Raw genomic sequence first — 21,170 nt, forward strand, 5'->3', positions numbered from 1 at the left:
AGGCAGAAGGCAAGCTCAAGGGGAGAATGGATTATGAAAAGAAAGGATCGTGCAAATCTGGGGCGGGGGAACTTAATAGGATAAAAATGGTCATGAAGGTTTTAGTTAGAATTATTAAGCTTGAGAAATGAGCTTGAGAAAATTTTAGGTCGTACAATCCAAATGGTTAGTTTCTTGTCAGACAACATCTTACAATTCTGTTCTAACTGCCATGTTGAGTTTCTAACACATTTCTTCTTCTATTCCCCTTAAAATGTTTATGCAAACCAAAAAAGTCTTTTAGCTTTCCCTTAAGAGTCTATAAGCCAGGGGAGGGGGGAGGAGGGGTGGAGGGAGGGTGATTGGTGGGTCCACACCTACAGTGCATCTTACAAGGGTACATGTGAAACTTACTAAATGTAGAATATAAATATCTTAACATAATAACTAAGAAAATGCCGTGAAGGCTATGTTAACCAGTTTGATGAAAATATTTCAAATTGTATATAAAACCAGCCCATTGTACCCCATGATTGCATTAATGTACACAGCTATGATTTAATTAAAAAAAAGTCTATAAGCCACCGTGAGAACGTCACTTGTTCTTGTTCTGAGCTCCAAAATTTACTATGAAATCCATTCACTTTGAGTCAGATTCCTACCTACAGATCAGATTTAAGATTATAAAAATAATTATATTGTTGTAAATAGATTTGTTCCCTACAGAGTTTTCTATTCCTGACTGTATGTATGTCATTTAAAGAATAAGTAATTTAGTCGTGTTTTTGTCAATTTCCTTTTCTTGCTTTATTTCTGCTTTACTTTTTATTTTTGAATGAAGAATTGAAAGGCTTTAGAATTTTTTAGATTACTGAGTTAAGGTGACAGGTGCTAGTTCTCATGTAATTACTCTAACAGCCTATAAATTCTAGTCCACTCATTAAAAAGAAAATCTTTGCATTGGAAAAAATTGTTTAAATACAACTGCGGTGTTATTTGGAGCAATATCTTTGCAGTCGTGAGGTCTTAGCCATTCATCAGTGGCCGACGTGGGAAACAGCACTATGGTACCCCCTCGGGAGCTATCAGTCCAAGTGTAGGCGTTCTGTGTGTCTGGGATCTAGAGATGACTCAGACGCTGTGGGAGTTTCTTTGGCAGGTAATTTTATTTTCCCCATGGCTGAAGATAATTACTGTGCTAAAGTTCTGTGCAAATATGATGTGATAAGGCTTTGAAATCCAGGTTATGCAGCCTTTCTTTCATTCTAAATAAAAGCCAGTAGTGGGGAGGTTGCTAGTTGTATGCTAGACCAATGAATTGTTTTTAAAAACATATTACTGTAGATTAACCCAATAACTATTAAATGGGACTGAACATCACTTGGTTTTTTTTTGTAACAGTTCGTTGTGCGAGGAACACTCCTGCCTTTCTAGCTGGAAGACTGCACCAAGCCTTGAAGGTTGGTCTAGAAATTTCATATGCATTCTCAGCAGCCCCAAAGGAGAATGTTAAAGTGTTGCTTCATATTGATGGACTGTCATAGCTCTCTTCCACTTTAGTGAGTTCTCTTTATTAGCTAATCCGTTTACTGATGGGTCTCATAGGTTAATAGTGAGTAGTCAGGGTAGAGACAGAGTTCAGTGGAGACTAAGTTTTGTAGAACGCTAACTTCGTTCTCAACAGAGTAGATCCTGCTCAAGCTGCTGTGCTGGAAATACACCAAGCTGAGTGGGCAGCCTTTCCGCGGGATTGCAACCCTGTGTTTTCTTGTCTGTCTTCACTGCCGGATGGTGAGCTCCGTGAGTGAGCGTACAGGCTCTTGTGTATGCCCAGACCCGAGAGAGAGGCTTGCACAGGGAAGATGCCTACCTTGAGGTCTTTACCGGTGGCCCTTGGTCCCACACGCATCTTCAAAGTTGCATCCAAAGTGAACACATCGCCTCCCTTAGCTCAGCCCCCAACCCCAGCTCCCTCCGAGTTCCATCGTCTCAGAGGAAAGGCTCCCAGAACTGCCTTGCCCAACTCTCAGAAGGTGTGTGGCTTCTCCCGGCACTGTCACTGTGCTCAGCCTCCTTCCTGCTCCCTGACTCCGGGAAGTCTGTTCCCACAACAGAGGTTGCAGGTGCTGCCCCCTCTGCCTGGAATGTTCCTGCTCCTCCCCTGTCTGCGGCTGACTCCTCATCCTGCGGGTTCGGTTCCCAGGGAGGTCTCCTCTGCCTAGGCTGGCCGACCGGTTCCCTCAGTCACTCTCCCTTCCACATCCTTACTTTATTTTCTTCGCTGGTTAGTTTGCTGTCTGCCTCCACCTGGTAGAACCCTCTGTGTGGACAGAGATGTCATCTGTGCTGTCCGCCATGGGCACAGTCAGCAGACGCCCCCTAAGCTTTTGTCAGATGAATAGAAAGATGACAGAGTCAATGTCCACCTAACTGCCCCTCCAGAAATTTTATGCACGCCTCTCCTTCCTTATCTCCAAATGATACACTGTCACATTTTGTCAATCCACCTAGGGAAGCAGCTCTCTAATCTTCTCTTTCTCTCCGTCCCTACCGCCATTGTTCTGGTTCATGCCACCGTCATCTCTTTCCTTTATCACTACAGTCAGCTCTGGATGGTCACAAAGCCTCTCCATTTTTTTTTTTTTTTTTGCAGTTTTTGGCTGGGGCTGGGTTTGAACCCGCCACCTCCGGTATATGGGGCTGGCGCCCCACTCCTTTGAACCACAGGCGCTGCCCACAAAGCCTGTACTTTCCCTTATCTTCATCCTCCTCCTACCCTGCAATCTGTTTGTCATATGGCAGTCAAAGTGATTTTATGAAACCATAAATCTGACCTGGTCTCAGCATTCTCATGCTGAAAACATTGCCGTTGTTCTCTATACTCGGGAAAAGGTCAGCATTTCCTTTCCTGGTTAGCAAGGTCTGGCCTTCCCAGGGTCACCTCTTGCTATGTCCCTCTTTAGTATTTCTGCATCCTCGAACGCGGTGCTCTGACCCTTCCCCCATGCGGTCTGTCCTGTTTACGTGATCCCACTCCTTCCCGTGGTTGACCGGGTAGGTCTCAGCTAAAATGTCACCTTCTTACATCTTCCCTAGTCCCTGTCTTTCTTCAGCCCCCATTATGTGTCCCCCGCCCCGTGTTGTAAAAGAACAGCTGCGCTGGGCAACTTATAGAGAAAAAGAGGTTTATTTGGCTCATGGTCTGCTGTACGAGAAGGCTGCGCAGCATCTGCTTCTGGTGAGGCCTTCAGGGAGCCTCTGGTCAGGGTGGAAGGAGGAGCAGGCCTGTCGCATGGCGAGAGGAGGAGGAAGAGAGGGCGGAGGTGGTGCCAGGCTCCCCTAAACAACCAGCTCTCTAACTAATGAACTGAGAACACACTTGGTATCTTCTCGAGAGAGGGCACCACCAAGTCATTCATGACCAAACGCCTTCCACCAACACTGGGGACCATGTTTCAACAGGGGCCACACATCCAAAGCACATCAGAACTCGGTATCCCCCTGGGTCAGATTGCTTTGCTGTGGTCTGCTTTCTTGCCTGTACCCTTCACAAAACTGGAACCTTAACAGGGACCTCTTGTCTCTACTTTCCAGAATTTAGCATGGCGCTGGCACAGAGTAGGTGCTAAACAAATATTTCTTTAATGATAAATGGTGAGGCTTGGCCCCTGCAGCTCAAGCGGCTAAAGCGCCAGCCACATACACCAGAGCTGGCAGGTTGGAATCCAGCCCAGGCTTGCCAAACAACAATGACAACTACAACCAAAAAATAGCCGGGTGTTGTGGCAGACACCTGTAGTCCCAGCTACTCTCGAAGCCGAGGCAAGAGAATCACTTAAGCCCAAGAGTTTGAGGTTGGTGTGAGCTAAGACACTGGGGCACTCTACCCAGGGCAACAGCTTGAGACTCTGTGTCCAAAAAAAAAAAAAAGATAAATGGCGAAATTTGATGATAAATGAAGGAGAATCACTGTGTTTGAATATTTTGTGTGCCATTATCTATTCCTTACAAATATCGATCTGTTGTTTTGGGACAAATGAGTTTTGTATTGTGAACACCTGCATTTCTAAACAGGGTGCTGGAACTGATGAGTTTACGCTGAACCGAATAATGGTTTCCCGATCAGAAATTGACCTTCTGGACATTCGAGCAGAGTTCAAGAAGCATTGTGGCTATTCTCTGTATTCAGCAATTAAAGTAAGTCTCCTCTTAAAAATAGCAAAACATGGGTGGCGCCTGTGGCTCAGTGAGCAGGACACCGGCCCCATATGCCAAGGGTGGCGGGTTCAAACCCAGCCCCGGCCAAACTGCAACAAAAAAATAGCCGGGCGTTGTGGCGGGCGCCTGTAGTCCCAGCTGCTCAGGAGGCTGAGGCAAGAGAATCGCGGAAGCCCAAGAGTTAGAGGTTGCTGTGAGCCGTGTGATGCCACGGCACTCTACCGAGGGCGGTACAGTGAGACTCTGTCTCTACAAAAAAAAAAAAAAAATAGCAAAACATATTTTGTTCTTTTCCATCCATCCTCTTTCCTGAATATTCCTTAAAACATAAAGATATATATGACTTAGATTTCTTTTTCCTTGTCAGTGCATAAATGTATTGTCTGAATTTAAAACAGAGCATCAAAATGTCCCTTAAAGATACTGTTTTTTGGCTCCAGAATCCCAGGCATATAATAGACATTCAGCTTTTTTTTAGGTTTCACTGGCCATTACTTTTACTTTTTTTGTGAATTTGAAATGCAAGTTGTTTACTTGTTTATAGTGCACTATTTTCATTTATTTCAGAGTTTTATTACAATATGAGGGAAAAAATACATATTTAAAATTTCAGCTCGGTGCCCATAGCTCAGAGGTTACAGTGCCAGCCACATACACGGAGGCTGATGGGTTCAAACCCCACCCAGGCCTGCTAAATAGCAAGGACAACTGCAACAAAAAAATAGCCGGGCACTGTGGTGGGCGCCTGTAGTCCCAGCTACTCGGGAGGCTGAGGCAAGAGAATCGCTTAAGCCCAAGAGTTTGAGGTTGCTGCGAGCTGTGATACTACAGCACTCAACCGAGGGTAACATAGTGAGACTCTGTCTCAAAGAAAAAAAAAGTTCCTCTGTTTTACACAAAAGATACTGTGGTTCTGCAGCTTAAGAGGTTTTTTCTTAACTTCATTTTGCACTTCCACGAGGAATATGTGAGTTTTAGTTTCTTATAGTCTTGGTACAGTGGGTGTTTTCAAACTTGAGTAGGTAAGAAATAGTTATATCATACAGTTTTAATATATATTTGTCTTACTATGAGTGAAGCTGATCGTATTTTTATGTTTTACATGATTATATTTTTCTGTGATGTATCTTTTTATGTTCTTTGCCCATATTCATTTGGGGTTTTGTTCTTATTGATTAATTTTAATTTTTATTTTTTGGAGATATGGTCTTGCTCTGTCACACATGCTAGGCCTAGAGTGCAGTGGTGTCATAGCTCACAGCAACCTCAAACTCCTCGGCTCAAGCAATCCTCCTGCCTCAGCCTCCCCAGTAGTTGGGACTGCAGGCGCCTGGCACTAGGTTCACTTATTTTTCTACTTTTTTGTAGAGATAGGGTTTTGGTCTTCCTGAGACTGGTCTTAAACTCCTGGCCTCAAGTGATCTTCCTACCTCAACCTTGCAAAGTGCTAGGATTAGAGGCATGAGCCACAATATTCCTATTTCCACATAGGAAAAAACATAAATATTTTCCCCAGTTTGTTATTTGTTCTTTGACTTGGCGGAAAGTATTTACTCCAAGGAGAAGTTATTTTTAAATCTTAATTGCATTTATCAGTCTTTTCTTTTACAGTTTCTTGATTTTAAAAACATTATGTCCCTTGTGTTTCTATGGATGTAGATGAGCCTCTTGTAAAATGTGTTACGTTCCTTCCTTTCTGTTTTGAGGAATGAAACCAACTGCCGTTGTCCTCACATCTCAGTTGGTATGATTATATAAATAGAAACCCCAAATAAGTATAAATTATTGGAATTAATAAGAAAGTACGGGCTCGGCACCTGTGGCACAGTGGTTATGGCACCAGCCACATACACCAAGGGTGGTGGATTCGAACCCGGCCTGGGCCAGGTAAACAACTGCAACAAAAAAATAGCCAGGCGTTGTGGTGGACACCTGTAATCACAGCTACTTGGGAGGCTGAGGCAAGAGAATGGCTTATGCCCAAGAGTTTGAGGTTGCTGTGAGCTGTGACACCATGGCACTCTACGGAGGGCAACATAGTGAGACTCTGTCTCAAAAAAAAAAAAAAGAAAGAAAAAGAAAGTAAGACAGGCAAAAATTATGCAAGAGGCTTCCATACCGTAAGCTCCTCGTTTGAAAGTCTCCCTCCCAACAGGAAGCCAGCAATTGGTAAATGGTGACCGAAGGGGCGTGGCCCACACCTGCTCTGCAGGCTTCTGTTGACTTATTATAACACCTTGGTTCCCCAGACCATGTATGAAAGTTTCCAGTAAATGAGTGACAGGCTTAGTCCAAGCTGGTTCCCTCAACCATAGTGAGAGCTTGAGGCTGATAAGTGGTGCAGTCCAACCATCCCAGCCACCAAGGCCACACTGACCAGGTTGAAGGACAGAGACAGGGCTGGCTTTCCCGAGTCCCATGGGCTGCCCAGTCCATCCCTTTCCATATCTCTACCACCCCATCCTCTCGAGACAGGTCGCTACCCTGGGAGTGAGTGCTTCCCCCAGCGGCCAAGTGGGGAGCGTTCACCCTGAGTACTAACGGCCTGAACTTGGGATTAGAGTTGCTTCTGTCCAGACAGCATGGGCACAGGTGAAGGGTCATGTATGCAGATCCTGATTTTGGTGGCTCCCAGGCAGCCACCTGTCTCAAGTTCCTAGGAAGCTAGAGCCCTGCCCTTGTGAGGGAGGCAACACCTGGCCATGGCCGCAGGTTCACACCAGTGTCTGTGTGTGTCAGTGCTGCAGTCCCCGGCCCAGCCTTCGCTCTGGCCCTGCCCATGGTTGTCACCCTTGGCCAGGCACATATGTTGGCCTGGGCCTTTCTGCAGCTATCTGGGGGAAGGTTTCTGCCTACTTTAAAATGGTTTATGAGTGAATGAATGAACATCAATCAGTGAACTAGATTCCTTCACCAAAATCTTTCTTTTTTTTTTTTTTTTTAATCAGAGCTTTTTTTTTTTTTTTTTGTACTAAACCTTCCCAGAAAGAGATGGATGCATATGTTGAAATCTGTAACTTACTCAAAAGGCAACTCTCAGGCCGGGGCCGGGTCTCAGCACAGATCACAGCACACTCAGAGATCTATCTGAATCAATCCTGACACACTTCAACAATTCAGTCATCGGAGGAAGCTTCAGTAACGTTACCCACACTGTATTTACAAGGGAAGAAAAGTAGACTCTAGATTTTATGAAGATTATCAGTAACAAGATTGAGGCCCACAGAGGGCTTTCAGTTTACCCTCAGTAAACAAAAAAATTAAATTAACCAGGGGCTGTCAGTCCCCCCCGTGGCCTGGGTAGTTGAGGCTTATTGTATTAGAAAACATTTAAACTAGTCATAGTTTGGTAGGAAAGCAAACTCTATTGCTGCAGAGTCCAGTTTGTAATTTGAAAGAATATAAAGTTCCTTTATTTCTACTAACTAACGTATATTATTACGTAGTCTTATTACATTGTTGGTACTGACGAGCAGAATCTTTTCAGATGGCTGAGTTTCTGAAGTTCAGGGACAGCATTCCCTTCTGGGCATCAGCCCCTCCCGTGGTTCTGTCCTCCCTCCCTTCCCTGTGGTTCAGACGTTTCTCTGTGCAGTGACACTTTCCTCGGTGATTGGTGGGGAGAAGGAGCATAGAGAAGAATAGAGGTGAAGCCAAATGCGTATTTCGTATTACTTTAATAACAAGCTATGAATGGAGCATTTAGATAAAATTACCTTTGGGGATAGATTTCCTTGGTCAACAAATTATGTAACTGTTTAATAAATAGCAAGATTCCAGGTTCTTTATGGGAAAATATAGTAACCACCCTCAATACACTCAAAATCTATGTAGAGACTTGAGGTGTGTATAAAAAACAAACTCAAATAACTGAAATAACTTATGATGAAATACTAGATTGTGTGGTACAGAGGATGGCCATATAGGAATTGAGAGGAAAAGAAGGTTGGGGTTAGATGAGGAATGTTTCTTACAGAAATGAGTCCTGAGCCTGCCTTCCAGGTCAGGGAGCCTGAGCTCCTCCCATGGGTCAGGTGCTGTGCTGGGCAGGAGGTCTGAGGCAGAAGGGAAGAAATAATGAGGCACTTTTTTGATTAGGGTCTACCTTGGAGAATATTGAGAAATAAAATGCTAGTGGTAAGTGAGTAAGTGGTAAGTGGTAACTGAGTTCAGTTGAAAGAAAGCTTTGAGATCAGGGAATTTGTACTTCATTCAATGAAAAATTTTTATTAAATGCATATTATGTGCTAGGTTCAGGGTTACAATTGTAAGCAGTGGGTAGGGGGGACCTTTTTTTCTTTTGCCCTTATAGAATTATAAATAAATGAAAAAATTACAACTTGTGTTAAGTGTAAAGGAAAGGGAAATTATGGAAAGAACACGTAATAAATAACAGGCTTTGGCCTATAGAGGAAAAGCTTCTATGAGGAAATTATGGTTCAGATCTGGAAAAGGAATGGATATTACTAAGGCAAAGGTTGTGGAGTAGGAAGCCAGCAAACCCTTCTGACAAGAGGATGGCAAATGGAAAGACATTTGGTGGAGGAAACAGAATGAAAGCGCAGTATGGAGGGACCAGATCACGCTTTTTGTCAGTCTTTAAGGATTTTTGTCTTTAGCTTAGGTGTAAGAGGAAACCACTGAAGAGTCTCGGGTGGGTCGGAGCCATGATCGCTGAAAGATCCCTGTGACTGTCTCCAATGGACGTCGGTGGAGGAGATGTGGGGGGCTATAGCCTGAGTCATATGACAGTAGCTTGGTGCTGCAAAAGGGGGGGTGTGCAAAGCTCCAGAGAGACTTAAGAGTTAAACCTTCAGGGACTTGGTGTGAGGAGTGAAGGAAAGAAGGTGTCGGGATGCGGGGGTGATGCCCAGGTCTAACTTGGGAAACATACTGGTGCCCTTCCCAGCAGGGGGTCAAGTTTTAGGATTATTTGGGGGTGGAGAGAGCAGGAGGAACTTCTTGAGTTTGGTTTCATGTGTACTGAGTTTGAGATGTCTTTGAAACATGCGAAGTGGAGATGTCACCTAGGTCGTGAGTGGTATGAGATAGGCCTTGAGAGTCAGTCCTGTTACTGGGTCCTTAGACATGGATGAAATTTCCCTAGGGAGAAGGTAGGGGGAGTAGGAGAACAAGGCTTGGATTGAGCTTTAAGCATCCCTAACAAGTCATAGCTGGTAGAGGATGAGCCAGCAAAGAAGACAGAGAGGGAGGTGCCAGCGGGGCAGGAGGCGGACTTAGAGCAGGTGGCAGGACAGAAGTCAGGGAGGAGAATGTTTGCAAGTGGGTGGATCAGCAATGTGCTGAGTCTTGCTGACTGAAAAGTAAGGTCAGGGCCAGAAAATGTTTGTAAGTTTGAATAAAAACACTAAAAATTAATACCTGGGGAACACAGATTGATGAATATACAGTCAAACTAGTGGCAAGAGATGAGAGCCTAGTCTAGATTTGCAGCAGCTAGCTGGGACAAGAAATACCCTGAAAAGCACCACAAAGTAACAATAGGCCGGACTGACTGAGGGTGGAGGATAAAGGGTGGGATCCAAGTTAAGAGAAGAGTGAGCCACAGTGCCACGGTTACAAATAAACCAACAGAATCATCCAGTTACTTTCTTAAGAATCCTTAATGTGACCTAGTTAGAAAGGTTTAAATCATGTTCAACGCTTTTTTTTTTTTTTTTTTTTTTTTGTAGAGACAGAGTTTCACTTTATGGCCCTCGGTAGAGTGCCGTGGCGTCACACAGCTCACAGCAACCTCCAGCTCCTGGGCTTAGGCGATTCTCCTGCCTCAGCCTCCCGAGCAGCTGGGACTACAGGCGCCCGCCACAACGCCCGGCTATTTTTTGGTTGCAGTTTGGCAGGGCTGGGCTTGAACCCACCACCCTCGGCATATGGGGCCGGCGCCCTACTCACTGAGCCACAGGCACCGCCCATGTTCAAAGCTTTTAAAAACACAACAATTTTTTGTGTGAAAACAGAATTTCTAAAATGCCGTATAAATAGACAGCAGAGGGTACAGAGGTAGGAGAAAGGATGAACTTGGTTTACTCCCCACGGTATCAGAATTTTATGTATAGTTTTCTGTTGAGCCACTGGATGTATTTTCTTTCCTAACTAATAAAACCCCTAGTGATTGTGTACAACTGTGTTCCGAGATGGCTAGAGGGAGCTCTTTTAATGCAAAGCTAGAGCATTTTTACTGCTCGGTAATTTGAGAGAATGTTTCATATGGCTGAGCAAGACAGGAGACCAGTAGGGGGAAAACTAACATCTGTCTAAAACAGAAGAATACATATTAGGGCCTGTGCGTCTTACTTTGAAAGTAATGGTACTTTTTGTTACTTGTGTGATATCCCCACTAACACTAATATTTACCTCAACGGCAGCTCTTTCAAATGTGGAACTTACATGCTAAGAAGTGCTATCATTCTTGAGTGTAGAAGGGGAAACTGAAAAAAATTCAAGTTAAAAAAAGAAAGAAAAATAAGAGGAGCTCATTGGTTTGGGTTGTCTTAAATAAAATAAAAACAATGTGAAAATTTTAGACAATCCAGGTTAAAAGCCAAGTTTTCCTTCTGATGAAGCCTTTTGCATAGCAAGTATGGCATAGTTGTCCTTTAAGCTTTAACCTCACCTAGTATCTTTTCCAAATATTTCATTTTGGCTGGCCCAGGGAAGCGGAACTGGTAAACCCATTCTTTGGGGATGTGGTTTATTTCACCTTAAGTCAGGTAGTGTAGCATAATAACAAGGGTCGAGGCTCCCTGGGTTCAAATTCTGCTTCTGTCACTTACTCTTCATATGATTTAGGGCAAATTTCCGAACGCCTGTTTGTCTCATTTTACCTACATATTAAATGAGGATGCTTATGGTACCTGTTGCATAGAGCTGGCCTAAAGGTTAAAATAGTTAATACACATTTTGAATAGCAAGTATTTGATAAATCTTAGTTATTAAAATTAATTTATAAGGTTTGGCAGAAATTAATATTATATAATTGATTCAATCTTCAATCTTACCTTTTTTAAACCCAAATTGAAATTTAATTGCAATGTATCAGTAAGAATTTAAACATTATTCATTATGAACAGGATAGTATGCTGGAATGTGATTACAACCCCCCAGGTATGAATGAATGGGGGAATGCGGGTGCATTTTACCACATGCGACAGCTCTTGAGGCTCACACCCCAGTGAATTCCTTAGAGCTGTGGCATTTGATTCATTGGAACCTTTTATTATTTATGCTCTATTTGCTCTTCTCTGTCGGTCCTGTTCTTTGCAGTCGGATACTTCTGGAGACTATGAAGTCGCGCTCTTAAAGATCTGTGGAGGAGATGACTGAATCAAGAAGATAATTTCTGTAGTTCACCTCTGCATACCAGGCTTCCCACCAGCTCTGTTTACTTCTCTCTCACAGTATTTAAAAGTATAAGCAAGTATAAATAGCAACCTGTTTTCCTAACAGAAATTTTCATTGTTCCATAATAACAACAAAATTGATTATTTTAGATCATCTCATTTATAATATAGTAGTTTATAAGTGAAATTTAAAATGGTATTAAGGATCTGATAGTACTATCTGAATTATAGATCTGCTTACAAAGTCAGAATCTTTGTATAGGTCTAAACCATTAAACATAAGGCAAGGTAATAAAAATTGTCCTTGTTAAAGGTAATTTGTCTGTTTGCTTTTAGAGTCTACCAACATTGTTTGGTGCCTGGTGCCAACAACTAATGATATTTTAAAAACATGTTTTTGTTATAAAAGCTGTTGCTGCTTTAATTTATCTACCGTAGCATTAATTACACCCTTCTTTAAGAAAGGAATAAAAAGGAAGATCTATATAACCCTGGCAATACATGGTAAGTTGTTTCAACCCTCAGGAAGGATCTGCTGAACTATTGATCTAATCACTTCTTGTCTGAATGGCATTAATTAGGGTGGCTCCATGCTAAATACTACTTTCCCAGAGTGAGTATTTAGAATGCAGTCTATGAGGTTTCCTTTTCCCATCAGTTGGCAAAATTAGGCATTTAAAGAATACCTCATGTTATCTTTGTTTTTTTTTTTTTTTCTCATGTTATCTTTGAATGGACCATCACGTGAAATGCCTCAGCTGATATGAAATATATGAGGTAAAGACTCCAGTTGGAGATTCTGCCTGGCAGAGCCTAGAAGTGATCATACACGGAAGACAGTAAGCCCGGGGTGTTTGGTCAGTACAGACCACGATGAGCACCCCTGCGGTCTTTCAGAAAGACCGACTAGTTATTAGGCCTGAGTGGAGCAGAAGAACGTACGGGGGAAGAAAGCTAGAGGCAGGGAGCCCGTTTCACAAGTTAGTTTGGTAATCAATACCAGAATAGTCAGCCTGAACCGAGATGATGGCAGGAAAGAACGAAAAAGGAAAACAGTCCTGAATGAAGAATGGGTCAGGGAACAGTCAGCACTGAGACCCACTGAGTCTGACTACGGGTCGGGCACCATGTTCAACAATGTAGGATGTTTTAAATTGTTAATCCTCAGGCCCCCTCACAGTGCAGACGTTAACTCCCAGATGCAGGAATGAGATCTTAGAGAAATTAAGTAACTTGCCATTGGACGGGCCAAGATTTAAACCCACATAGCCCAGCCCCAGTGTCCAGGCTTCTCACCACCACTTTGCCTTAGAATCAGTCCTGTCCCAGGAGCATTGTTCTCTCCCATCCCCATGCACAGAACACTGCTCAGCACACAGAAGGCATTTAACACAGCCAGTCTTTGTTGAATGAATGAAAGTTTTTTTAACCCCTATGTATTTGAACTCTGTGAATGAATTTGGATGGCTAAACATTTGTAAGAGTAGCTGAGTCTCAGCTTCCTAGATATGGGGAAAGAAACTAATATAATTGGAGTATGGTGGTGGTTGAATAAAAGTTCAAAAATTCTTCCCACGTGCAGAATACTTTTTCCAAGCCTCCCATTACCATCCAGAGAAATATCGTGAAGCTGATCAGGGTATCGGGGCTTCTGGAAAAGCAGCAAGTTCAAACGGGTATTGAATCTCCTTTACTTACCTTCAAGCTAAACTCCGAAAATGCTATTCCAAGGTTAACCTTGGCCACATCCTCCTAAGTAATGGAAAGGGAATCTCTTCCCTCTTTATTTATTTATTTTTTTTTTTTTTGGCCGGGGCTGGGTTTGAACCCGCCACCTCCGGCATATGGGATCGGCGCCCTACTCCTTTAGCCACAGGCGCCGCCCTCTTCCCTCTTTAGATTTTGATATTAATTGTTCTCATTTCCTCTGGAAAAATAATTTGCTGCATTAGAGCTCTCCCATTATACTTTACCCCCTTCTTTTCCTCCCTCCTTTCTTCTCTCCCTTTTTCTATTTCTGTAATGTAACAAGCACTGTAAACATGGGAACTAGACTCCAACAATAACTCAGGACCAGCCACATGGTTCCCCCTCCCATCCTCCCTGCCACGCCCCACCCCTAAACAGAAGTAGCCTCAATTTCATGTTTATCATCCCCATGCTTTCTGTTTATATAGTTTTTTTTAATAATTTTTTCCTTTCATTAAGTGAGTCTTACGCTATATAATCTCTGGAACTTTCTTTTTCACCTAATGCTGAGTGACATCCATATCACTGCATGTCATATGTTTCATTAATTTATTATATTTATTTATTTATTTATTTGAGATGGGAATCTCACTCTGTTGCCCAGGTTCACACAATCCTCCTGCCTCGTCCTCCTGAATAGCTGGAACTACAGGCATGCACCACCATGCTAATTTATTTATTTTAACTGGTATGTATCATTCCGTTGTGTAAATTATAATTCCTGCGATGCCAGAAATTGCCCTGAAGAGAGTAGAGGAAGCCTGGTTTTATCTGGCTCCCTGCCCCTGTGCGTCTGTATAGTTAGGATGCCTCACTACAACCACAGATGTAGCCATTATTGCTAGTTAGTCAGGGGCAGAGAAAAGTGAGAAAAACAGTAAACTAAGAAGAATCTGTGTTCTTTTGTACATTCCCAGGGATTAGCTGTTTAATCTTGGGATAGAAAGTGACAGCTACTAAACTATCTTGGATGTATATGGCATATCTCTCCAGATTCACACAGTAGGTATATAATAAATGTTAACAGCTTATAAAGCAGGGACTAGACCTTCCCTGCCAGTCCCGTCAGGTTGCTGTAAATCAGGAAACAATCACTAGAGCTACCTTGGAAAGTATCAAATGTTATTCAAATGTCTCGTATTAATGTTAGAATAATCGATTTTTGTTTTACATGTGAATCAAGGACTTACTTTGTGAAGAGTACTGTGTTAGATATTCTGGATCTCACCTATTCTCAGAATTGTTATGCCATTATGTCTTAAGTACTTTCCAAAACAAAGCATGGTCACATGTGTCAACATTTTCCTATTTTCCAAATGAGGAAGACGAGAGTCGGGAAGGGTAGGTAGCTGGCCCAAGGTTTCAGAGCACAAAGCCCAGGTTTAGGACCAGGTCCCGTGGACCTAACTTGTCTGTGCATGAGTGGAAGGTAAGAACTTAAAGGAAGCAGGGATCACACTAGAGAATTCTGCAAAAGTAAGCAAGTCTGAGACAGCCCGTCAGCCCTTCTGCTCTCACCCCAGCCTCGTGCAGACTGGGCCAGCTGTTAGACTGCTCCAAGTTTCTTTCTGATGGTTCCAGTGGAACTATCTCTAGATAGTTGTTGTTGATGATCCTTCCAAAGAACCATAATACTTATCTAAATATTTGAATACCTGAATGAGAACGGTCATACATTGCACAGAAGCAGTGCTATGGTCAAGTTCATGGGCCCTAGAGTCAGGCTGCTGGATCTGTGACTTAAGGCGATTATCTTTCTGAGCCACATATTCCTCACCTTTACGATGAGGACAATAATAGTACCTACTCATCAGATTATTTTGATAATTAAATGAGAAAACACTTAAAAGGTGTTTGGCACAGTGCCTTGCACGTGATAAGCCCTCATTAAATGTTAGCCTGTGTCATATTATTATCAGTGTATTATTCAAGGACCACTTTTTTTTTATTGCCTCCAATTTCCACAAGGTGGCAGGTCAAGTTCAAAGTGGACCCCATGGCTTTGTATCCCAATTGCAAAACCTACTTAATTTGCCTCAGAATAACTGGTCCAAATGTGAACTGTTTGGAAACATCTTGTATAGCATCTTTGTCATGATTGAGGCATCTTATTGTCACTGTAAAGTCCTTCTCAGTGGAACATGTGGAAAAATTAATCATCTGGTTTCTCAGACTTCCCAAGACCATATGCATTTATAGGAAATGTATATTAGCTCTGCCAGGGGTCACCTGCATGAGTGAGTGTATTCAAGTCCTTGGGTTAAGTGCTAAGTTTGCTCCCTGAAGACTGTGAAAGGAGAAAATTAGCAAGCTGGGGAGAGTCCTGGCCTCTGTGACTGATGAACTGCAGGAGACAAGTTTGTACACCTCATTCTAGAATAAGAGGATATTTGGTCTATAAATCAGGAGCTGCAAAAATGGCAAAAGAAGATTGGATAAGAGATTCTCTAGCCTATTTGTAAGGATGTATTGAGGGGAATTTAAAAATAACATACAGGCAGTCCCTGGGTTACAAATGAGATAAGTTCTGAAAGTTTGTTCTTAAGTTGAATTTGTATATAAGTTGGAACAGGTGGATTTACCTACTACCTGTAATAGCCTCTGTTCGTAAGTGCAACTCAGGTGTTGGTCGGATATCTGTAACTCAGGGACTGCCTGCACAGTAACTTAGCCTCTTCTTCTGTGTAGCCTCTCCTTTTTCCCTTTCCCCAACTCCATGTCATATTGTTCCATGTGATTTTACTTTGTCTTTAAAGCATTGATTTGGGGGCCAGAGCCAATGGGTTCCAATCCTGGCTTCACCCTTGATTAACAGCAGTGTGCATGGCAGTATTTTACAAATACTTGACCTTCATACAGCTCGGTTCTTTATCTGATAACAGTACTTACCTTAAGGAGTTGTGAGGATTGAATGAAATAAGGCATGTAAAGAATGTAACTCAATAAAAATCAGTTCTAGCAGTTTCATGAGCAAGGTGAATTGCAACTTGGATAGCAGATAGTAAATGCCCAACAAGCCTTGAGAGAGCACAGAAGTGATGCTTGTTTTAGAATTGCAGTGACAACTCGAAGGCCTGGGAAGTCTTCAGAGAAACATCACTGAAATAAGTGTTGTCACATGGGAGTCAACTGTGTTCCCCTCAGCAGCCAGCTTACGGGACCTGACGACTGGTTCACTAGGTTTATTTCCTGCTCATCAATAATTGTGTGACGTGCAAGTGAACACATTGCTTACTCCTTCTGTGCCTCAGTTTTCTCCTCTGTAAAGCCAGGATGGAAGTAGCATTGATCATTCAGAACAGTTGTAGGTTACAACAAGTCAGTCTAGGTAAGGCACTTACCCCAATGCCTGTACCCTTTAAGTGAAAAATGGTGGCTGTGATTGTCTGGTTCGGTTTGGAAGACTTAGAATTACTTCTAAAGAAAGTACTTGGTTCATTTGGGGAATTTGGGGATTGTAAAATTCTGGTGTGTAACTAGGAAAGAGGATAAAGCGGACCCTTGGCAATTTCCTGCTGTGAAGCCTTGTGTTTTATGAACCAGGGACAGGACCCCAAATTTATTTTCGGTCTCACCCCAGCAAGCTCACAAGTCGGATTTTTCCCGTCCACCTCTAATGTCTCCCATAGGGCCGAAAGTCAAGCAAGAACTGGTTGCTTTGTGCGGAGGCCACTTTACTGCTGCTATTTTTCTTCCACTTTCAATGAACTCAGCTTTGTGCCAGTTTTATTCACCAGGATCAGCCCTGCTCTGAGCCCAGAATTCGCTTGTTTCTGAAGGTTTAACAAAGTCCAAAGTGAGACAGGAGAATTTCAAATGAGGAGGAGGGTTACCGAGTCAGGAGGCTGCATGGTAAACTGAGAAAAGAAACCCCAAACTCACAAACCCAAGATACCAAACAGCCCATCCAGCTGTGTGGTTTCAGAGCACGACTTTGCGCTGGAGGGAGCTGGCTGTCAAAATCTGTACATGTCCTCTTTCGGCACAAGCTTTGTGGAACTGGATGTGGCAATAAATAATGAACCCAGTTGACTTGCAGACAATTGGCACTATAACAACCACCACACAAAACAGAATTTTGAAAAAGAACATGGGGATAAAATCAGTTCCTGCACAAAGGAACATGCCACAGCAGGGAACGAGGTGGGGACGAACAAAAGTCCCGGGGGTAGGAGGTTGGTGAGAATTAGCCCAAATCTACACCTCCCTTCTGAGGACTGCAGCCATCCAGAGCAAACTTGACCATAACTTAGTGCTCCTGGTCACAGACTTAAGAGGAGTTTATAGATTTCTAGTGTTGCATTTAAACTTTTTTTTTTGCTTTGCGTGTTGGAAAGCCAAGTTCACAAAGAAAAACTCAGATCATGCACCGTGAAGTCTATTGAAACAGGTGTTAACTGATGTCTTCATGCAAAATATTTTCCTTGGTTGATGCCAGTCAAACCAAACTCTTTTAGTCCTTTATTCTTTCAACGTTTATTGTGCGGTAACCATGGTCCAGGAACTGTGCCAGATGCTGGGGTTGTAAAGACGAATAAAGCTGCACATTTCCTGACTTCAAGGAGTTGAATGAGGGAGGGGTATAAAGGCAGATGCTTGGCCAGTGGCAGGGCAGCCTGGTGGTGGTGGGTGGGTTATGGAATCAGGCAGACTAACTACCCCTGATTAGCAGCTGTTTGACCTCAGATAAGATTTTCACACTCTTGTTTACAACTTGCAGAGATTAAAGATATGATATTTAAAGAAACTGCCAATTTTTAGGCATTCATTTAAAGACTGTTAAAGGTACATAACTCAGTGGTTAAGAGTCTGGAGTTAACCCACCTCAAGTTCAAATTTCTTTTTCAATAGCTCTAAAATTACTAGCTGTGCGATCTGGGGGAAATTTCTAAAACCATTATGCCTCAGTTTCCTTAATCTGTGAAGTTTGAATGATAACAGTAATTAAACCAAACACCTTTGGTTACATGGATAAATCTATGTAAGTACTGAGAATGGCCCAGGACTTAGAAAATGCTATGTCAACGCTAGCTGTTTATCCATAACTGCAGTCAAAGTGGTATGTGCTGTAACAAGGCTATTAAAAATGCTGCGGACAACTATGTACCACTGAAGTGGGTACAGATAGAAATAGATGCATACACACACACATAAAATATATGTTTATGATATTTTAGTAAGTAGAAAAAAGGACAGCAGAACAGTGGGGGAAAAACAAAGACCAGATGGGTAGCAGGATCTTCGGGTAGGAGGATCACAGCAGACTCGTTTCCTTTTGTGTAGTTTGTACTTTCCCAATTTTTAATAATTTATTGGCTTAATAATTTAAGACTTTTATATAAAGTATAAGACAAGGATGAATTATATTTGAAAGGAACTGATTTGCTGGGAATGTGACTTTTGAGCTGGGTATTAAAGGAATTGATCGGGGGCTTTGAACATGTAAAGATTAGTCAAGATGAGAATAAGCTCCCAAGAACTGCCTCAATTATGAATTATTTGATAATTTTGGAAAATTATCAAATAATGCAGGGAGTAAGTGGACCGTGAATCCTCAGTGAAGAGGCCTTTCCTAAGCACTGAATATCGGAGTCCATCCTGAATTTTGACTTATTTTCCTCTTGTTTCTGAAGCATCTAGTAGAAAGTTTCTCCTTTCTCTATCCCCCCATCGCCTTCTTTCTCCCCATCTCTCTGACTTCAGAAAACCTGTTGTGGGATCCTGTCTGTTGAAGATAGCTAGAGACCAATTGAAGTCTTTGTCCTAAAGTTTACAGAATAGATCAGTGGTTCTCAACCTTCCTATGCCACAGCCCTTTAATACAGTTCCTGTGGGTCGTGACCCACAGGTTGAGAACTTCTGGAATAGATGTTTATTATCTTGCTTACTTTCCAGATACAAGTAAAACGAGAGCCCTGTGGACCACCCCCATGGATTACAGCCACTTTGTGCGTGCTCAGAACTGATTCTTTCCTAGAAAGTGCGTGGTGCATGGCCAGACATCCATCTGGGAAGGATCTGTGCCTCACCTCAGACCTCAGGACTCTAAGGAGGTCCTGGAATGTGCTACAGTCGGGGCCAAGAAGCAGTTTTCCTTAACAGTTATTTTAGATCCTCTATGTAGCCCCCCACACCTTAGTCTTGTGACGCTGGAAAGCTGCCTTAGGCAACAGTAACTGGAGAAAATCTCCAATTTATCCCAATGTGTTTCTAGGGGGAAGACTTGGTAGCCGGGAGAAACACACTCTCTCTCTCCACCATCAGTCTCCCGACCCTCAGCTTTCATTTCTGGCTAACTTCAGCAGTGTTGACAAGACAAAGAAAATCTTTGCACTGTTTAGTCTACTTTTAATTATTTCAATATGGGACCTTCCATGTCCACCAGGCAATAAACTGTTCATCTTGATTTTCTCCTTAGTCTTTCTTCTGGGTAGTGGGCAAGTAGCTTGGCTGGGTCACATGCTGTCAGAAACTTCTTGGGAGGTCCAAGTTTTCCCAGAATTCAGAATCCACCCAGAGAAAGCCCCTATGGGGAAAGTCCACAGCTCCTTCCCCAGCTGCACCTCTGGGGGGACCCTGCAGTTGTCTTGGGCAGCTCTTGGCTGCTTCTTTCTTCAGGAAAAACAGCCTCTCTGGCCTTCCCCTTCCCAGGTATGAAGGAAGGACCCCAGAGCCACACCATCTGGGTTTGAAAACCGACTTGCTATGTAACTTGAGGAAAATTACTTACCCTTGACCCATTGTTTTGTCCTGTTGCTAAGATGGGAAAAATGATTTAAGTCATAGTTCCAGGGAGATCCACGTGGGAAGAAGTCAGCTCCCTTGGATTTTGGCTTTACACCCCCGCATTCCTTTCTCAGTTAAACAGACCTGAGACCTTCCAGGAGTTCTCTTGTTTCAGTAGTAATCAGCACCATTTTCCTCATGCTCAGTATGAGCCATTTATCTAGGTGTGTTGCCCCATTGTGATTTTGTGAAGCAGGTTACATTAACCCTGTTGGGTCGTTAGGACACTGAGACTCAGAAACGGTGAGACGGTGCTGCATCACACAGATAGTTCTGGAGCCACAAAACAGAGATTTCTGTACAAGTCCGAAATTCCTAGACCACCTCTCACCCCAGCACCTTGTCTCTCACTCACACACACCCCCTGCTCTAACTCTCTGACCATAGTTAGTATCCTGACTCCCTCCCTGTCCCTTGGTATAACCCCACCAACAGTAGCAAAGTCTGCTTTGCAGGCCTATTTCCCAGGGAGGAGGCGTGAGGACATGAGTCTGGACACGGGGATGCCTCTCCACCCCATGGGCATCTCCCCGATGCATCTCCGGCCCCTAACAGTCAGTAATACCGAAATCTCAGTGTCCCCCAAGTTTATGTACCAGAAATGTAAAGTCGCCTCATGGAGAACAGAAGCCACCTCGATAGAGAAAGCAGTACTGATACTTTCCATCTGATGAGATGGGTCTGGAGCTCTCGAGCCAGAAGGAAGCGTCTGACCGGCACCCCCTGCTTCCTGGGCGCCCCTGCCAGCCAGCGCTGCGCTGTCAGAGGTTGGAAACCACAGGCTGTGCCGCCACCGCAGGGCCCTGGTGTCAGGGCAGAGTCCGAGCCCTCAGTAAACACTTCACCGTCACTTTCCGTAATTTCCCAGCCCCGTCCTCCTCAAGAGGACTGATGCAGCATTCTAGTCTTTTCCCACACTGGGGGTCCCGAGTGGGCCTGAGCGCGGGAACCCACGGTTTGTGGTGAGAGGGACCCGGGAGGGGCGGAGGAGAAGGAACAGGAGCAGCAGGTTCACCCGTGCTCCGGGGAGAAGCAGCAACTGCTCCGGTGTCTGAAACCTGACGGAGGAGAAATTTC

At 43.4% G+C, this 21,170-nt stretch overlaps 1 protein-coding gene and 1 long non-coding RNA gene across 3 annotated transcripts in view; both read left to right on the plus strand.

Annotated features, from left to right (window-relative positions):
- Positions 1-11,661, plus strand: part of ANXA3 (annexin A3) — a 52,905-nt gene extending 41,244 nt beyond the window's left edge. For both annotated transcript variants that reach the window (XM_053590770.1, XM_053590845.1), the window contains exons 11-13: positions 1,381-1,439; positions 4,054-4,176; positions 11,482-11,661. In XM_053590770.1, coding sequence (XP_053446745.1) covers positions 1,381-1,439; positions 4,054-4,176; positions 11,482-11,541 — 242 coding nt within the window. In that variant the 3' untranslated portion in view covers positions 11,542-11,661. The remainder of the gene's footprint in view (positions 1-1,380; positions 1,440-4,053; positions 4,177-11,481) is intronic.
- A 640-nt stretch (positions 11,662-12,301) lies between these two features.
- On the plus strand, positions 12,302-19,684 carry LOC128585775 (uncharacterized). The gene is made up of 3 exons (XR_008380111.1): positions 12,302-13,234; positions 13,912-13,995; positions 19,203-19,684. It is a non-coding gene; the product is annotated as an uncharacterized LOC128585775 (long non-coding RNA).
- The last annotated feature ends 1,486 nt before the right edge of the window (positions 19,685-21,170 follow it).

Source organism: Nycticebus coucang, chromosome 1, assembly GCF_027406575.1.
Source record: "Nycticebus coucang isolate mNycCou1 chromosome 1, mNycCou1.pri, whole genome shotgun sequence".
Lineage (NCBI taxonomy): Eukaryota > Metazoa > Chordata > Mammalia > Primates > Lorisidae > Nycticebus > Nycticebus coucang.